The sequence below is a fragment of the Engraulis encrasicolus genome, chromosome 5, assembly GCF_034702125.1.
Source record: "Engraulis encrasicolus isolate BLACKSEA-1 chromosome 5, IST_EnEncr_1.0, whole genome shotgun sequence".
In the NCBI taxonomy this organism is placed as follows: Eukaryota; Metazoa; Chordata; class Actinopteri; order Clupeiformes; family Engraulidae; genus Engraulis; species Engraulis encrasicolus.
Genome location: NC_085861.1, coordinates 44523041 through 44542398, shown reverse-complemented (window position 1 = coordinate 44542398; position 19358 = coordinate 44523041). Strand labels below are relative to the sequence as shown.

The 19358-nt window shown below is 43.1% G+C and overlaps 2 protein-coding genes across 4 annotated transcripts in view; one reads left to right on the top strand and one right to left on the bottom strand.

Annotated features, from left to right (window-relative positions):
• snx27b (sorting nexin 27b) overlaps positions 1-14380 on the bottom strand; it is a 41061-nt gene extending 26681 nt beyond the window's left edge. For all 3 annotated transcript variants that reach the window (XM_063199536.1, XM_063199535.1, XM_063199537.1), the window contains exons 1-4: positions 13872-14380; positions 7985-8216; positions 7325-7517; positions 3727-3791 (exon numbers count right to left, since the gene is read on the bottom strand). In XM_063199536.1, the coding sequence (XP_063055606.1) occupies positions 3727-3791; positions 7325-7517; positions 7985-8216; positions 13872-14206 (825 nt within the window). In that variant the 5' untranslated portion in view covers positions 14207-14380. The remainder of the gene's footprint in view (positions 1-3726; positions 3792-7324; positions 7518-7984; positions 8217-13871) is intronic.
• A 2867-nt stretch (positions 14381-17247) lies between these two features.
• Positions 17248-19052, top strand: LOC134448589 (ictacalcin-like). The gene is made up of 3 exons (XM_063198266.1): positions 17248-17360; positions 18130-18263; positions 18850-19052. Exons 2-3 carry the CDS (start codon positions 18135-18137, stop codon positions 18991-18993), a joined length of 273 nt encoding a protein of 90 aa, XP_063054336.1. The 5' UTR covers positions 17248-17360; positions 18130-18134; the 3' UTR covers positions 18994-19052.
• The last annotated feature ends 306 nt before the right edge of the window (positions 19053-19358 follow it).

Genomic DNA, 19358 nt, shown 5'->3' with positions numbered 1-19358 from the left:
CGGGTCTTACTGGGTTAAAGTATTGCTTGTTTTGTTCTTGCATGGCTTTACTTTATTTTGCCTGAGAAAGTATCCAAAGAAATCTGACTTCTTCAGTAAGGGTCACACACACACATGCACACGGGCACATGCACGCTTTGTAATAACACATCACTGTAATATGGCGATGTGTGCACATAGTTTGTCAGTACAACATGTTCAGCCTGTAGTGTTCTGGCAGCCATTGTAGGGCATTACATATTTTACCAGTATAACTCTGTCAACAGAGTAGGGGTGTACTGTAAATAATTATCGAAATGTATCGATGTATCGGCCGGCGATTTAATCGAATCGCATCGTATCGTGGGACATTCTTAAGGATCAAAAATAATCGAATCACTAGACCCTGTCCAATGCTCTAGCTCCATAACATAATAGAAGATCAAAAGCAATTGGGAAAAATCGAATAGAATTGAATTGTATCGTATCGTATCGTATCGTATCGTTGGGAATTCTTAACACATTGACTCCCAAGTCTTGTGAAAATACGTTTTTGCCTCCCATGCGTTAGCTCCCAAAACGTAAAAAATACGTTTTTCCGTTTCTTTAATGGATTCTGAATCCACATTCTAATGCACATTCTGTGTGATTTTTGTAATAATGTGATGAACAGAACTGACATAGATCATGAAAACTCCTACAAAGTCAAAACCCCTACAAAGTCAGGATCTGGATATTTCATCATCTGTGCATTTTATTAAACACAGCATTTGAGTTTTATTATAGCCAGGGCTCTAAATTAACACCAGCCAACTAGCCAGTTTGGCTGGTAGAAAAGGCCATCTTACTAGCCACTTTGTCCCATTAGTCAATATGTGTTTGGCTAGTAAAATCAACATCTACTGGCCATTTTGGCTGATGAGGAAAAAGGTTAATTTACAGCCATGATTATAGCGAATCAAACCACTTCCTGATCACGTCACGTCACGTCACGTCTCAAGTTACTTCCTAGAGAATCAAAACATGTCCTGTCAGTGCCTTGCTAGCTAGCCTATTCCTAAACACAATGATGGAAGGATAAGGAGTTTTGCTGTCATCAAGATAGGTGTAAAATGGAAGGTTGTAATGAAAAACAGCATGCAACACAGTAGGAAGTAAGCTAATTTTGGTGAGTACACGTCTACTTTTATCTACTGAACGAAAACTGCCAGTCAAGTGACATTAGATAGCTAGCATTTCAGATGATGTGGCTCTGAACAATTAGCCTGACCAGGTGATTTTTGCATCGAAAAAGTTTACTTCGAAGCTACTGGAGTTGTTCTTCGGGCGTGAAGATGCATTTAGACCCACAATTTCAACTCGGAGAGTCAAAGAGCGCACCCGTGACAAAAAAGGCTTTTTCTCCATTCGAACGCTATTTCCCTTAACGAAGGTTTGCTTAGAGGTGAATAACTTCGGAATGGAATACGCTAGGAACAAATCGTAAAAACATACAGACAGCTGAGATTTTGGGCTGACAAGCCCTGACATGTGTCTGTAGGTTTAAGACAAAATATTCGGTGGCTGTTCAAAAAATGACAAAAAATGATGAAATTGGCTGGGAGTCTACAGCAAAAATTCCAAAAAACGGCTGGTATTCAATGTGTTAAAGTGATACTGTCCCATTTTTGGAAATAAGCTCATATTACATATATCCTTGAGTTATTTAAATCAAGGGGAGGTGTAATATGAGCTTACTCCCAAAAATGGGACAGTACCACTTTAAGTATCAAAATAATCAAATCCCTGCTTTAAGAAATCGATACCGTATCGTATCGCCATGGAGGCTGTGATTTCCAGCCCTAACACAGAGGCCGGTTCATTTGCTCTCAGGGCAAAACTGCAATATTCTATGGCTGCACGAAGGTACTACAGGCAGGGGCATCATGGACCGAGGAGACTGTAAGCCACTGTTTAACAGTGAACATAATTCCATTAATGGGTTAGTAACAGTGAGTGCGTATACATGCAGTTCAGTATCCCAAATATGATCGGGATATTAAGTATCCCGAATTTGTGCTTGAGCATATAAACACTTCAGTATCCTGAATAAGCCCTTATTCGGGATACTGAGAAATCGGGATATGCTAGGTAGAGTATCCCGAAAGAAGCCGGGATACTGACGCATGTATACACCTTATCCCGAATACAGGGGCTTCCCATAGAACGCTGTTGCTGGTATCCAGGCTACACGCATTTGAAGAGAATTCTACGGCCAAGAATGTTGACTGGGATATCACGCTGTGTGCTCATATACACCTTATCCCGAATATGATCATAACCGGGATAAGCCTCATATTCGGGATACTGAACTGCATATAATCGCACTCATTATTGACTTGTATGGTTGCTAAACAAAATGTATTGGAAATATGTCCAACATTTTTGGAATATGGCTGGGGAGAATTAGCTAAATAAAATTTAGGGCAAAATGGGGGTCCCAGCAGAAAAAAAATGTTTGGGAAGCACTGGCCTGTGTGTGTTAATTTGAACTCTTTTGTCAGTGTAAGATTTCAGTTAATTCTACTCAATATTAAGAGTAGAGTCGAAATTACACAGGCCATTTGCAGAATTTTACTCTGACTGTTGACTCCACTGCTAAAGTAATTAAATTAAATTTAGCAGTGACTCACAGTGTTGTAAAAACTCTGAATTGATGTAAGTTTACTCTGAAATATGGACACCCCATTTTTTTACTGTGTCACTGCCCGAGTTGCCTGCAGGGAGAGGTCTGAGACAGGCATGAGGAGGTAGGGGACAAATAAGCCGATTTCTGGGTGAAATCTGGGGCAGGAAGTTGTGCCAGCTCAGGATGACCTGGATTTCAATTTCCTAGAGCCACAAAGTCCAGCAATGCTGTGCTGACTGTGTCGATAAAAGGCTCCTCACTCACCACAAGATTCTACATAACTGTTGTGTTCCAACTAATACTAAAGGCAGATTCATACCCTACTACGTGTGAGAAGGTTACGAATAAGGAGCCGTTTCCACGAAGCAGGATATTTTTAAATCTGGATATTGTTTTCTCCTGGTTGGTTTTGGCCTTCCGTTTCCACGTAGCAGATTTTTAAAATCCAGATATAAAAAAGCAGGCTTTAAAAATCCTATTTATGGGGCTAAAACGCATTTGTTACAATGGAGTATTTATTTTCATCCCCATGTTGCGTTTCCACCTAACCAGGGAAAAAAAATCCTGCTATGTGGAAACAGCACCTAAGTGTGGAATGTTTCACACGTGCTGCTAATGGCAAAATGCAAAATGTTGAGGGTTAGCACGTACAAACATCATTACGTACATACTAGGCTACCAAACTTAGAGTATGAATGGCCTTAATTCCCACTCCAACCCAATGAATGAAAAAAACAAAACCCTGTCCAGTTGAGGAAAAAGAAAAAAGGTGGTAATCAAGAAGTGACAACTATGTGACCCTGTCACTTCTGAGATAACAACTAACTGGAAAATCACACGCATGCACACATGCATGCACACACACACACACACACACACACACACACACACACACACACACACACACACACACACACACACACACACACACACACACACACACACACACACACACACACAAATTCATTTTAACTGTACACTATCCAACTACTAATTTGTATTTACGGTAGCTGCTTAATGAAAACCTCGAAAACATGGGGACCTCTTCTGTCCAATGAAGCATTAGAACTCGTACCTACCTCATCAGACTCAGACAGGAACTCCTGCATGACGTCACTCTCCCCGATCACTCTTACCGAACAAACTGGAGGAAAACATAAAAATTGATGAATGCAAGGTAGATCAATAGTCCATTATCTGTCGTTAAAGGTAGAGTGTGTGTTATTTTTAGTAGCTTTCTTTCAGAATTTATGCTGACAAGCTCACAAGTGTTATCTTTTTCACAAGTACTTTCCACCTCCATCAATTTCTAGGTATATTATGACCGGGACATTTTTTTCATACATACACGTCCGCTATTTCAGTTGCCAGTAATTAACACCCTTAGCATGAAAACTTGTTGTACTTTGGTCAGACCCATCAATAGTAGTTTATGACTAGAATAAAAAAAAAACCATAAAAAGATTACATTTGGGAATCGGCAGCATAGTTGCACTGCCTACTCTGGCAATCCTTTAGCTAAATCACATCTAAAAGACAGCCTACTAGCAAATGTGAAATGTTGCTTTTTGTTCCCCGAAGTGTAGCCTCACTGTTAGGCTCCGCGCATGAGCACGTTCATTCAGCACTGCAAATAAGTGGTGAGGAGTCATTACCCAACCCTTCCCAATCTCTCTCCACACTCACTTCCTGTCGCACCTTCACTGTCCTATCTGAAATAAAGGCCCAAAAAGCCCATAAAAATATCTGAAAAAAAGGAAGTATCACAGACACCATCAAGTTACAGTAGGCTCTCAGCTGTGATTATTGAGAATTTTGTACGCGTTGATAATTATAATGGGATATTCTAATTTCCAATCAAGGCTAAATGTTAAAAAAAGCTATTCCAGAATTGTGTCATGTCATGTCTGTCTCAGCTCGTCAGTCAATCTGGCCCGCTCGTTTCTCCAGACACCCAGAACAGAAGATTTCACCTAGCTATCTGGTTGCTTGTTTGGCAGTGTCAGCCAGTTTGTCTGTTAATCTGTGTTTGGAAGTATTAGGAGCAGAATTCTTCCGTCTGTCCGTCTATCTATCTGCTTGTAAAACAGTTTGTCAGTCCGTTGTAAACAGTTCATCATCCTCTTCCCTTTGTAAATTACATTACATTACATTAGCATTTAGCAGACGCCTTTGTTCAAAGCGACTTACAAGGAGCAATTTAAACAAGGACAGGGTAAAGCACAGTGAACAGTTGCAACACTGATAGCATTGTCCTACACAGAGTAAAGAAGAGGACGATGCATTAAAAAGTAGCAGAAAGTAAACAAAGACATCAAGGTGCAGTGTACAGTTGCAACACTGACAGCATTGTCCAACACAAGGTAACAAAAGCAACATTAAATAATAAGAAGGCATATTGGATAATAAGCAAGACATCTAGGCGCAGTGTACAGTTGCAACACTGGCAACAATGTCCAACACAAGGATGAAGCAGAAGCAGAAAATAAGTAAAGAATTTAAAAGGATGTTAAAAAGCAAATTAGGTACATGAAAGAGGTTAGGTACATAAGAGATGTTAGAAGCATTTTCTTAAGGAAACACATAAGAGACTAATTAGAGACACATTAGAGACTAAGGAAAGAGGCTAAAAACTAAAGGCTACAAGGTAAATATTATTTATATCGCACATTATCATATTATTTTAGCATTATCTTACTTAACTGTCATTCAATGTGCAAAAGAGTAAAAGAAAAGAGAAAGAGAAGAAAAAATATTGTGTAGAAGGCCTATTGTATTATAGATAGTAAATAACTAAATAACTATCACCAAAGGAAGATGAAGCTGTTTTTAAAGCTTTTTTAAATTTCTTTTTAAAACATAACACTTTGTACTTTGTATGAAATGGGCTATAAAATAACTGTGACTTAACTTGACCTCATCTTGCCACCACCTCTCTCCAGTTAGTCCCACAGCCTGTCTGTGTTGTCTGCCTACATGTCGGCCTGCCTGTCTGTCTGCTTTTCCCCACTACTGTAAACATACTCCTTCAGGCCGCTGCAGCATGTTCGTTGTTCGTTTGTCTGTCTGTCAGTCTGTCTGTGTTTTCTGTCTACATTTTGGTCTGTCTGTCTGTCTGTCTGCTTTCCCCTATCTCTATCAAAGTGCTCCTTCAGGCCGCTGCAGCATGATCGTTGTTTGTCTGTCTGTCTGTCTATGTTGTCTGTCTGTCTACTAGTCTGTCTATCTGTCTCTCTGTCTCTGTGTGTTCTCTGTTTGTCTAATGTGTGTCTGTCTGTCTGCCTGTTTGTGTTGTGTGTCTATCTGTCTGTCTGTCTGCTTTGCCCCCAACCTTCTCCAGGTACCGCCTCAGCCTGTCTGTCTGTTTTTGTTGCCTATGTTGTCTGTCTGTCTGTCTGCATTTTCCTCACCTCTCTCCAGGGACACCTCCAGGCCCCTGTGGTGTCTGTCTGTCTGTCTATCTGTCTATCTGCCTGTCTGTGTTATCTGTCTGTCTGCTTTTCCTCCACCTTTCTCCAGGTACTCATCCAGCCGACCTTTCTGCCTGGCAGATGAATGACTAAGCCAGCTATACCCCACCTCTCTCCAGGTACTCAAGGCCCCTGCAGCGTCTGTCTGTCTGCCTGCCTGTCTGTGTTGTCAGTCTGTCTGTCTGTCTGCTATACCCCACTCTCTCCGGGTACTGCTCGGGGCATCTGTCTGTCTCTCTGTCTGTCTGCCAGCCTGCCTGTCTGTCTGCTATACCCCACCTCTCTCCAGGAACTCCTCGGAGTGTCTGTCTGTCTGTCTGTCTGTGTTGTCTGTCTGTCTGCCTGCCTGTCTGTCTGCTATTACCCACCTCTCTCCAGGATCTCCTCGGCCATTGCGGCGTCTGTCTGCCGGTCTGCCTGCCTGTCTGTCTGTGTTGTCAGTCTGCCTGTCTGTCTGTCTGTGTTGTCAGTCTGCCTGTCTGTGTTGTCAGTCTGTCTATGTTGTCTGCCTGTCTGTCTGCTAATACACCATCTCTCTCCAGGTACTCCTCGGGGCGTCAGTCTGCCTGTCTGTGTTGTCTGCCTGTCTGTCTGCTATACCCAGAGGTGTCAAAAGTAAAAGTAAAAGTACTTTTGTAGTGTAATTACAACACTAGCACATGCCATTACATAGCTGTTACACCAATTACTCCATTGTACCTGATGAGATGGATAGAATGTGTTGTTACTGGAAAACACGGAAAACCTAACAAGGACAAACTTGATCCAATCAGTGCAGAGTTTGCTGATTGTAAGAGAAGTATACATAACAGGTCTACTGGTTACTCAGATAAGTTATTTGTGTTGGAAGGAAACTGTGTTTCTTTTTTTAATTTTATTTTTTTACTTTTGACACCTCTAGCTATATATGTTTGCCTGTCTGCTATGCCCCACCACTCTCCAGGTACTCCTCGAGGCATCTGTCTGTCTGCCTGTCTGCCTGCCTGTCTGTGCTGTCTGTGCTATCTGTCTGTCTGCTATGCCCCACCTTTCTCCAGGTACTCCTAGACCAGGGGTGAGTTTCTCAAAAGGGAAGTTGTTAGCCTGTTAGCAACTTCGGTAGTTGCCAATGGGAAAATGCATTGAAAACAGCAAAGTAGCCACTGTAGTTAGCAACTTTGGTTTTGAGAAATTCTATACTCCATATGATGTCTGTGATATCCCCCACCTCTCTCCAGGTACTCCTCGAGGCCCCGGCGGCGTGTGTCCAGCTGCTGCTCAGACAGGGAGAAGGGCCACTTGCCCGGCAGCTTGGGGAAGATGTAGCTGCCAAACTCCCTCTTCAGGTTCTGGTTCAGGATGGCAAACTCTCGGTACCGCTTGGAGCAGAGCTGTCTGCCGGCCATGTACACATTGTACACCTGCAAGGCAAGAGCGAGCATAAATTGTTAAAAATCTTTGATGGAATAGAACACAATCACACATTTAAACATGTGACCTTGGCCTCGGTTGTGTGTGTGTCTGTGTGTGTGTGTGTGTGTGTGTGTGTGTGTGTGTGTGTGTGTGTGTGTGTGTGTGTGTGTGTGTGTGTGTGTGTGTGTGTGTGTGTGCGTGTGTGTGTGTGTGTGTGCGTGTACGTCTTGTGGGAGCAATTATTCCACTGTATAGCACCAGCAGCTGTGAAGACAACCCATAACAAACTTGTCAGAGTATAAAGATGAGGGCTCTTCGTCTTTATTTTAAGACATACACACGTGCGTGTGTGTGTGTGTGTGTGTGTGTGTGTGTGTGTGTGTGTGTGTGTGTGTGTGTGTGTGTGTGTGTGACATGCACACGTGTGTGTGTGTGTGAGTGTGTGTGTGTGTGTGCGCGTGTCTGTCATACCCACCACAAACTTCTCGCCGTTCTGCTCCACGTGCTTGTAGGTGGGGATGGAGATGGGCACGGCCTGCTTGTCACTGTAGTCGTAGCAGCAGGAAGCCGGGCCCTCGTCCGTGGCCTCCAGGCTGTCCGTCTCGGCCTGCGGCGCCGACAGCACGGCCAGGCGCAGCTCGCGCTCGCCGGCCCGGATCAGGTCCACCACCTGCTTGTGGGTCGCGCCCTCCACATTCACCCCATTGCTGCCGAATGAGAAGAAAAGGGTGTGGGGGGGGGGGGGATTAGAGAATAAGTCAAAGTTATGAAGTCTTAATTAGGAATTAACAAGATGTACTGTACAGTAGGTAGAGTATGTAATTGTACTCATTTATTTTCAAAACATATGCTGTCAAGTCACAAATTTTGAACCCTGTTACTGCTGTCAAAGTTATGAAGTCTTAATTAGGAATTAAGAAGCTGTACTGTGGGTAGAGGATGTAATTGTAGTCATTTATTTTCAAAATACAAGCTGTCCAGTCAGAAATTTTGAACCCTGTTACTGCCGAATGAGAAGAAAAGGGGTTATAAATTAGGGAATAAGTCAGAGTTATGAAGACTTGACTATTCCACAAAGTTCAGTGAGGAGCCCGCACACCTCAAAGGCCTTTTGTTTTTGCAGGTGCAGTTTCTCAAAATGCCAGAACTTTCAGTTTGTGGAGGTAGAGCTAGAGAGCCACACTGCTTCTTAAGGGTTTCACCACTTTATTTTTGGCTTGCTGACGTTCCCAAAACTACTGTAGGACTTCATCAGAGGTCTTCATCCTGGCTCTGATGAAGGCCTAGCGTTGAAACGTCAGCAAAGCCCAAAATAACGTGTTGAAACCATGAAGAAGCAGTGTTGCACGCTTCCTCTACAAACTGAAAATTGTGACTTAATTAGACTTCATTAAGAGGAGTTCATAAAGTAGAAAGAGTATAGCATATGAAAAACTCATTGCTCAGAGACGAGAGGCAGAGGGAGATAAAAGGGGAGACAGAGAGAGAGAGAGACAAAGACAGAGAGAGAGAGAGAGAGAGAGAGAGAGAGAGAGAGAGAGAGAGAGAGAGAGAGAGAGAGAGAGAGAGAGAGAGAGGAGAGGAGAGAGAACTTATCAAAAGAAGGCTTAATAAGAGTGTAAAAGAAAGCATCTGAGAGTAGTTTTTGAAACAGGATTTAAAATGTCCTTTATGTTCACCCCGTATCTGCTGGACAAGAGGCAGGCGGGGAATGAAAGTACACAGCGAGTCCAAATTGACAAAAGGAGGCTTAATAAAAGAGTGTAAAAGACAAAGTATCTGAGAAGAGAGATTTCAAATGCCCTAGTACGGTCACATCACCCCATTTCTGCAGGGGCCAAGGCAAAAAAAAGCAGAGACAGTGTTTCCCATCCCATGCACAGACCTATTTTGTGGCGTAGCACCACAAATTGACCAACAGACACACATGACAGCACAGGACACTTGCATTGGCCCGACTTTCTTGCCTGTAGCCCCACACAATGCTACAAGCGTGACGGAGGTGTTCCCGCACGGTATCATCCCCCTCCGGGACGCAAACCTACCACCTCGTCAACTACATCGGCAATGGGAGGCACAGTACGAGACCGCTGAGCTAAAGGGCCGGTCCGATAGCCCAACGCTACCGCACTGTATACTATTGAGCAGGGGCGGAGTGGCCCACCTTTTCCCACCGGGAGAATTTTCCCCTTGGCGGCCCTCTTTAAAAAAACGAAAAACAAAGCGAACATGGTTTCCTAACCAAAAAGACGAAAGCCACGAAATCTGCAGTCGTACTACATGTGGACATTAGTGTTGTCAAAATATCAACCTGAAGTGGAGAATTGTAGCCTACACCTTGATGAAATGCACAGCCAGTGGTGTAGTCTACGTAAAATGCAGGTATACGCACCCATTTCAAAATTTCAGGGATTACAGTATACCCACTTAAAATTGATTGATCCATTATTTACAATAGCACAAATATATACAGTAGACTATACACACATCAAAAAATGCTCAAATATACAGTATACCCACTTCAAAAAGTAGACTACACCACTGGAGCCATCATCACAGTCCAAAGCATTCATAGGCCTAGGTTAGGCTACATCACGCTACTGTTCCATGCAAATGTGCACTCCACTGTCATTTTGACAGTTTGAAATTGAAATATCGTTTAAGGAAGACAGGATGAGCATGGGCACAAAGTTTTGGGTGTGGGGATTTTTAGAAGAGTAGGCTTACAAAATATAGTATAGTAGCCTATAGCTTACAAAAAGTCTGTCTACATTGTGCAATAAACCCACCATGCAGCAAATAGTCAAACCACAACCATAAGTCAACAAAATGTATAACCAAACGGTGTAGGCCTACCTTAAAACGCTGTCTTCTCGCAGCAAATGTCTTTGTTTCTTGCAATCACTCTACTTTAATCCACAGCTTATTAGCCTACACACCCAGCACTGGTCACATCAGAATCTTGTGTGGTAATTATTTTGTTCCATTTCTTCAGACATAGGCTACATCCTAAATGTACCACATATAAATATATGTATGATAATAATATTATTTCGACTATAAGGAGATATACTGGTAGGTCTAACAAATCAAAACAAAACCCATTGCTTCTGTTAGGTGCAGTTATCTTGCTTCTGTTAGGTGCAGTTATCTTCCTTACCACTTGGTGGAGTCTGTTCGTAACCCAAGTCAATAACCACAGAGCAAGTGAATCAGGACTGGAAAGACTGTAAACTGTAACAGTCGTGTGGAAATCGGAAAATAAATCATAATTTATTCATATTTCCATCCTTTGGTAACCAATATACCTATCACAGGTTCTTCAAATACTGAAAACGAAACTGTGTTACTAAGATCTTGTAAACTTCCGCGATCTACGGAGTATGAAAATTATCAGTAGAGAAGGGGTGTGGCCAATTTACTGTTTGACACCGTCAGTGAGGTATTGCCGTCTGGTATACGGTATAAATACTGGCTAGTCAGCTCAAGTTCTGTATAGGGAAGTGGAAGGTGAGAAGTCAGTGCTTGTAAGAACTATCTCTAAACTTCAGGGCCGGTTGGGAAAGCAGCGCGGCCGCATTATTACATTTCACGGCCGCGGCCCACCGGGACAAGTCCCCGATCTCCCGACGGCCACTCCGCGCCTGCTATTGAGGCTTCGGGAGAGAGGTTTACTAATGTTCCACGCCACACTCTGTTAGTTGGCCTCCGTCACACAAGCACTGTGGGACTCACTGAGTGAGTACGGTAACCCTTCATTTCAACCCTTAATTCAGGGCCTCTGTTATAACCTTATTGTCACCAAAATGGTAGTGACCAAGTCTTAACTGGTTACTGAAGGCTCTCTGCATTGTCATAGCCATGCTGTTATGATGTTCCTGAGTGTTTGCAGCAAAAAGTGAATAGGCCCGTAGACGGCCCCATCTGCAGTAAGAGGCTACGGAGAACCTCAGAGAAAAGCTTTTTGCCATAAGCCTGCATTCCAAACCACCAAAGCGCTTGCCTCGTTGCTGCCAGACAAGAGTCAAAGGCATAAAAGAAGAGAAAACTTAAAGAAACGTTAATAATATATTAAGCTGAAAGGTTAATAATATAGTATTTAAAAAGACAGCATTATACAACATGTTATGTTTACAACTGTCAGCTGGTAATACTCCTAGTCACAGTAATTCAGTAGAGTGTAACAAAGTATGTAACAGCTTTAAACATTATGCACTTGCACTGTACTGTAGCAAATACGTTAAGTCGAGGCAAGTCCAGTGTCATAACATAATATTACATGTTAATTCTTGTTGGTACACTAAAAAAGAAACCGAAAAAATAAAGTGCTACCGCTTTTTTTCTTCGATAAATACGATAACAATTTCAGGTGTCATGATGGAGATTGACTCACATCCCTCATATGCCTAGTGGTGAGGATATGAACTCTCTTCTTGCACCAAATCACCTTACCCCAGTGTTTCCCAACCAGGGGTACGTGTACCACTAGGGGTACGCGAGCACACTGCAGGGGGTACTTGGAAAAATGAAAAAAATGTATGGAGCATAGTCACATTGGGATATAGAGCATGAGTGAGGGGGTACTCATGGTATGACAAAAAGGCTTAGGGGGTACGCAAGACAAAAAAGGTTGGGGTCCACTGCCTTACCCCACTACGGGCCTTATGATATGACAGTCTCTTACTGTAGATGGGCCTGTCGATGGGCCTACTCACTCTTAGCTTAAAACACATAACAATAACAATAATATATACTGTACATTTTCAATAGCGCTTTTCATGACACTCAAAGTTGCTATTTTACTGTAATAACAAAGGCAGCCCACAGGGGGGAACAAAGGGGTCAGTTGTCCCAGGCCGGGGAGAGAGTGGCCCCAGAATCGAGCTATCATTGTATGTATTGAATGGGAGGCCCTTTCAGATGACTTTGTACCTGGCCAAGCCAAAGTTACCCCCCTCCCTGTAACAACAATGATGTGACATTAAGTATGAGTCTTAAATGACATATTAAGACTTGGTCATTCAAATTTGGCAGTCAAGTTATAACAGAGGATCTGCACAAAGGTACATTAGTCTTCTGAGATGTTATGTCTTTCATCTTCTATTGTCCTTTGCAAATCTCTTAAGCCTCCTCTCTATGTTCATTTTGAGTTTTTTTCACAGCTTTATATCTACGCTCCTGTATTGTGGATTGTATCTTCACTGCTATGCATATCTTTCTTCTACATTGAGGAACTGATGAAGTTCACTTCTAACATCAAGAGTTTTACCATCATAACATAACCATATGCCACTGTAACGTAATATCTCTAGGCCTAATTGTAAACAAAACATAACGACTACCTGCATTTAATCATCTAGGAGATCAGGCCTGAAACTGAAGAAGATTGGTCTATGTAGACTGATTTGGTATAGCTGAAAAGTGATGCTCAGTATATTCATTGCCCGCAAACAGATGAGATTCCCCCTTTTCCAAATGACACAACAGAGACAGTCAGCCCTCCTCCATGGCAACACATCCCACCATCACTGGGGTGATCCTATGCATACCAACAACAGCGATGCATCTGCCTGACACACGAGCCAGACATGTAAAAAGCCCAGCAATACACAAACATGTTCAGGAATAGACCGATATGCACGTCACCACTTAATGTATGTTGATGATTATCTAAATATTTAAACAGCAACGGCTAACCAACCAATCTAACACTACAATACACTAATATTCAAGAGCATGCATGACTTTTAGTGAGATGCGCTGTTGACAGTAGAATTGGCACTTGGCAGCATCCTCTGGTGTAGCCGGTCATCAGCTCGCACAAGGAGCAGCGGAGGCTTCAGTGAGCAGCCTCTCTCTTCTCTCTCTGAGCAGCCTCTCTCTTCTGTTCCCTCATACAGTGAAATTAGCTGTAGGTCTGTAAAGGACCCCATCCTATCTTTAAATCTTTAATTAAACGTCCATCGATGGGGATTGGAGATGGTGACTAGGCTATGAATCGTGGACGAGTGAGTCTTAAGAAGAGCCACGAAACACAGGGGTTGATGCTTGGCTTCCCTACATTAGACAGCCAAACATATGGAGTAGGTTAGGCCCTACTGCTTTTGCCAAAGCTGGACATAGGCCTACACGATATAAAACAGGATCAGCTCATCTGATCATCGTAGGCTATATGGCGACTGATTCTATAGCCTACCACCAGACTAATGCCATCAATGCCTATATGCTGAACAGGCAACTTTGACAGGAGAGAGCACAACACAACGGCACGAACACCACTGACACAATCCCACAAACCAACGTGCCAATGCTATTCCAAATAAACGGATAACTGTTGGGCTGAACTTGACAGAATGACTTACACCTCAAGAATGCGATCACCCTTTGAGATGCCCGCTCTGTCTGCTGCGCCACCTGGCAAAACAGCGCTGACATGTTGGAGAGGCGCATACAATTCTCCATTGATACTTCGAAGCTGCCCTCCTTCGCTGACTTGTCCTCGCACATTGAAGCCATAACCTGAGTCTGACTTTACAATCCGGACAACCCGAGGGCCTGCCGTTACAATGGTGGCTATAGGTTCAATCCCGTCACCGGGCGCAGAGTCGACGCACACGTTAGTCCCGTTAGGAGAGGGCGAGCACTGCGGTGAGGGGGAATTAGCATTAATTCCATAATCCTCGACGATATCGGCCATTTTTTCTTTAACCCCCCTTTCCCCTCCTTGTTACGTTCCTTAACACAACATCAGCTATAAAGGTTAACTCGACTTTATCAGCCACTGAACCAGAAATGTCTAGGAAACCCTAGATCGCCCTTCGTGCCTTTAGCGTCTTCACCATGACACAACATAGCCTTGGCATCATGGGAGATGTAGTTCAATGTTCAGATTGCCACGGCACAAGCGTAGAGAGAGAAGCAGGTGGAAAATTATCCCGGAAGTGAATGTGCTACAGCTTCAGTACCCTGTCCGTACTGTAGGGGCGGCTAACTGCGTCTCCCTCACCACTGTTCCTCAAACCAGACGAACAATCGCAGACATTCTCCACTAAAACAGGGGAAAGTGGTGTTGTCGGTGATTGCGTGATGCTTCAAATGTTGCTTACTGATTGCACTCAGCAGAATGCCTTTTACGGTTAACTCTTTTTCCTTCCTCACGGTTTTCACTTCATTCAGGGGAAAAAACATCCTCCTTGAGGTCCTTGAGGGAGCTATCCTGCACACTCATAGACCTATCCGTATTGTTAACACAATGCAAGTTTGATGCAGTAAAGTAAAATGCAAGTTTGATTGAGTAAAATAGCCTATTCAAACTTCTGTGATAGCTGCAGTCACAGTGGTGTATCCATTTCACCCACAATTGTGCAAATGTAGGCTAATGAACAACAGGTGAAAATGAGGTAGGGCCTACAAATAGGCCTACCAAAACACCCGAATAGAGTGGTTATGCAGGTGTTGCGTTTTGATTATTGACCCAAGTGCCAGATATCACAGTCAAATTGTAGGACCTATGTGTCATTAACAAGAAATAATGTGCACTGACATAGCCTAATTTGTTCTTGTTTTAGCCCTACATTTTAATGAAATACATTTAGATGAATAGAGTAGTTTATATAGGCTATATTAGGCAAATCTGAAATCACTAGTCATTTTAAGAATGTTGGGTATAGGACTCTGCGGTCCAGATGAAATTACTCAGAGGGCCGCATGTGGCCCCTGGACCCGAGTTTGCCCACCTCTGGCATAGGACCTCAAGCCGGAAATGAACTGGGGTCATCGGTGTAATGGTGTGCGGTCTTAGCTCATTGAGCCACCGCGCCCCCATGAATGTGCATGCTTTTGATCAAATGCTCACAGGAACAGACTCATGACTATGGCGCAGGGCAGCTGACAGCTTTTTGCTGGGCCCGGGGCAAAGTCATCTGAAAGGCATCCCCACCTAATAAATATAATGGGGGACAAAATCTTGGTCCCCTTTCAGCCAATTTTGGAGTGGCAGCAGTGCACTGTAAAGTGTGGGAATGTGTGTGAGAACCACAACAGGACTCAACATGCGTACCACCACCAGCTAACACTGTCCAGTAGATGGCACTATCAGTCCAGTTCAGCTCACAACCATCCATGAACAGTGTCAGCTTTAGCACAAACTTGTTTGAAAGAAATTATATATTCTCAGTAAATCAGGTCATTCATGCAGAGATGGATTTTTTTTGTTAGCTGACTGTGCAACAAGGGTTAACCTAAAATAGGCTTACTGTCCACAGAGAATCGTTTGTATTATTTTCTCTCCTCGGCCTCAGAAATGGATGAACAATGGCACATAACAATTTACTGAAGTTTACTATTAAATTGGAAAGCAAATTGAACAGTATTCATGACGATGAGAACTTATACAGTAGTCCCCCACTTAGGGAAATGTAGTTGCTGCTACAGTGCCTATCCTTTGTGACCACATTTCCCAATTTACAACAAAAAACAAATGATAATGAGTAGGCCTACGTGGGTCAACAGTCGTGCATTGTAAACTACCTGAAGCAATATTGACTCTGTAAGCAATGCCATAGCAACTGGCAGCATAGGTGTGTCTGCCATTAGCCCATCAGTTAAGTTCGGATTGCCAGCAGGGAAGTTCTCTTGGTTTATTGGCATGGGGAGTTTGCAGGTTTACTGATAAACGTCGTATAGCTGCCAAAGTCTCAAAATATTGCACAAAGTAAACAAAAAAGTGATATGCACAGTGACATATCATTCATAGTTCATTCATTCATTCATTCATTCATTCATTCATTCATTCATTCACTCATTCATTCATTCATTCATTCATTCATTCATTCATTCACTCATTCAGTCATTCAGTCATTCATTTATTCATTCATTCAACGGTAGTAAGCCTAAGTTTTAGACAACCATTTTCAAAAATGTGTGCTGCCCATTCACAAATTTGATCAGTTCATGAATATTCATTAAGTTATAAACTAACTGGTCTGACCAGAACAGCAAGTTTCGGCCCTATGGCCAATGAAAAGTTACCTGACTCTTGCCTGGGAGCGCCCCCGCTGTAAATCAGGTTAAATGAAAAGTGTATTTTTCCCAAATGAAAAGAAACAGGATGATGGTAATGTTAAATATGAAAAATGATACCAATGGCAGCATACATTTGGGAAATAAACTACATAAGATATGACATGCTTAAACACAGGGCTCACAAGCTGGTTTCTGGCAGGATCAAGTAACAGGAACATGCAGCACACAGTAAAACCGCAGTGTTGATTCAACACTTAGATAGTCGGTTTTACATCTTCCAGAGTGTAGCTTATTTGGCCCTAGAGTACTCTCTAAGTGTTGAGTTAACACTGCATTTTTTGTTACGTGTGCAGGTACACACCTTTTCTTACAAGTAGATAGACATCTTATTTTGCATGCTCCTTTTCAACCAATCCCCCTGCAGGGCTGCTGACAGCTTTTCCTGCGCTCGGGACAAAGTCATCTGAAAGGGCCCCCTACCCAATACATACAATGTAATGGGGACCCAATTCAGGGGCCCCTATCTCCCTGGGCCCAGGGACAACATACCCCTTTGTGTCTGCCCCCCAACCCCCCCCCCTGTCGGCAGGCCTGCCCCCTGTACTCTCCAGTCTCCTCGCCCATTTCTGGCGGTTGAGTGAATGGGCGAGTGAGTCACTCTGGGTGCGTGAGTCATGAGGTCTCCTCTGGCCGAATAAACAAGTGTTTAAACAAAGTGGGCGAGGCGCAGTATTAAAGACATGCCTTGTTCCGCTTTCCTTCACTGCTCTCCCTCCTTCCTCACTCTCTCTTCCCTGACATCAGATCAGCACTAACATCTTTCACTGGTGAGTTGAGTTCTGCTGTCAAAATGTACTAATGAGCTTGACTTAACTGACTGTTGTCGATTAATGTTGAAATTAAATAGAGGAAATGTGTTGATTAATGCTCAAATACATGGAGGGCATTCGTTGGAGTTGTTATTGAGTAACCATACCAACCACAGCCTGAGGTTCTGCATTTTTAAGTTTGGTTTACCACAAAGATAGAAGAAAGAAGATTTATTTTGGCATGGTCCAGAACAGACCCAATTTTCAGCTACGTAGCTTGCAACAGGGATCAAATACTTTCAAACATTCCCAAATGCTGACTGTGTGCACAGTGTTTATACGCTTCCTGTCGCTCAAGTGAGCCCACACGCTCAGTTGAACTGATACAAAGAGAAGTATTTTTACAGCTAGGGTGTGTCTCCAGCTCAACCTCACCATACTGACAATCACACAAGGCTCCTGAAATACAATGTCAGACAAACTCGTTTTACATACTGCGGTGTGAAAGAAGTGATTGTAAAACAATGAGGGCGAGTGAACTATACAACATTTTGTTCATAACCTGACTGTGCGAACCTAGCTGCGCACAACTCAATCTCTGATTGTCGGAAACCGCTGTTGGTCAAAAAATTAGCTCACATGGTTGGCTGCCAGTGTCTTGCCCCTACTCATATCACTGTGTTGATAAACATGGAGAACCCATGTATACACACCCTACAGTAACTACCGAACTTGGCAAAGAAGTTTTTGACTCACTCTTTGACTCACTCTGCACTCCTCTCTACAGTCATCATGTCTGCACTTCAGAATGCCATGGCCGCACTCATTGGGGTCTTCCACCAACATGCTGGTGACGACCAGCTCCTCAACAAGGCTGAGCTGAAGGGGCTCCTGGATAAGGAGTTTAAAGGCATGCTGGGGGTGAGTGAAAGTCCTACCGAGAAAGTCATTGACGGAGCACACCACACCACGGCACGCAAAGCACACAGCAACATTGCATTAGGCCGAACCCGTGCAAGGGGTCAGGCCCACCACCAGACACCCCCCCAAGGGAGCAGTGTACCATACTCAGGGCACCTCACTTATGGAGGAGGTGGATAGGGGAAATTGCTGTAGGAAATTGCTGTTGTTATGGGGGAGATCTCTGACTTATCACTTACTAACCAATTGATAGCCTACTAACACTTGGTTCATCATAACCATTGTCTTTGTTCACTATCAGTAGACCCTCTGTAAACATACAATATAAACATACTGTACCTGTTTGGATGTTGATGGGCTATCTCTCTGTCTATATGTTCATTTTGTGTAATCTGTGATGTATTTGCCAAAGTGTATACTGTGCTTTTAATTGTAACATTTATAGATTTTTACATTGTGAAAATAGTACTAAAGCAACGATTACCGAAGTGTTATGCAGTGCAAGATACATATTCTACAGTAACTGTGTCTTTGGAGTGTTCACATATAACGGAATTGACAGCCATGTTCTTATTCATTCCTTTAGAATGCAAAGGACCCAAAAATCACAGATGAGATCTTCAAAGGCCTGGACCAAGATGGCAGTGGAACCGTTGACTTCACAGAGTTTGTCACAATGGTGGCCTGCCTTACTGCTGTTACCAATGAGATGATTTGCAAAAAGCAGTGAAGAGATGAGGACATATAGGAAGCACCTTTAAGAAAAATAAAGCTTTTCATTCTTTTGGAGTGATGTGGTCTTTGTGCTGAAACATCATTGCAGTAAAAGCGGTTCCATGATGTTGACACTTCTCTCTCTCTCTGTCTCTGTCTCTGTCTCTGTCTCTGTCTCTCTCTCTCTCTCTCTCTCTCTCTCTCTCTCTCTCTCTCTCTCTCTCTCTCTCTCTCTCTCCCTCTCTCTCTCTCTCTTGCCTCAACATTTACACACTTACCACCAACAGTGGTTATGGTGTGCATATTTGCTTATGCTAATGTGCTTGGATATGGACAGAGAAGTAAAATAGAATGCACCTTCTACAAGAACATATTACTTTC

What these genes read in the sequence shown, in the direction of transcription:
- LOC134448589 (XM_063198266.1), top strand. Translation starts at nt 18,135, where the DNA reads ATGTCTGCACTTCAGAATGCCATGGCCGCACTCATTGGGGTCTTCCAC. An exon ending in AGTTTAAAGGCATGCTGGGG is followed by an intron (nt 18,264 to 18,849) that starts GTGAGTGAAAGT and finishes TCATTCCTTTAG; the next exon opens with AATGCAAAGGACCCAAAAAT.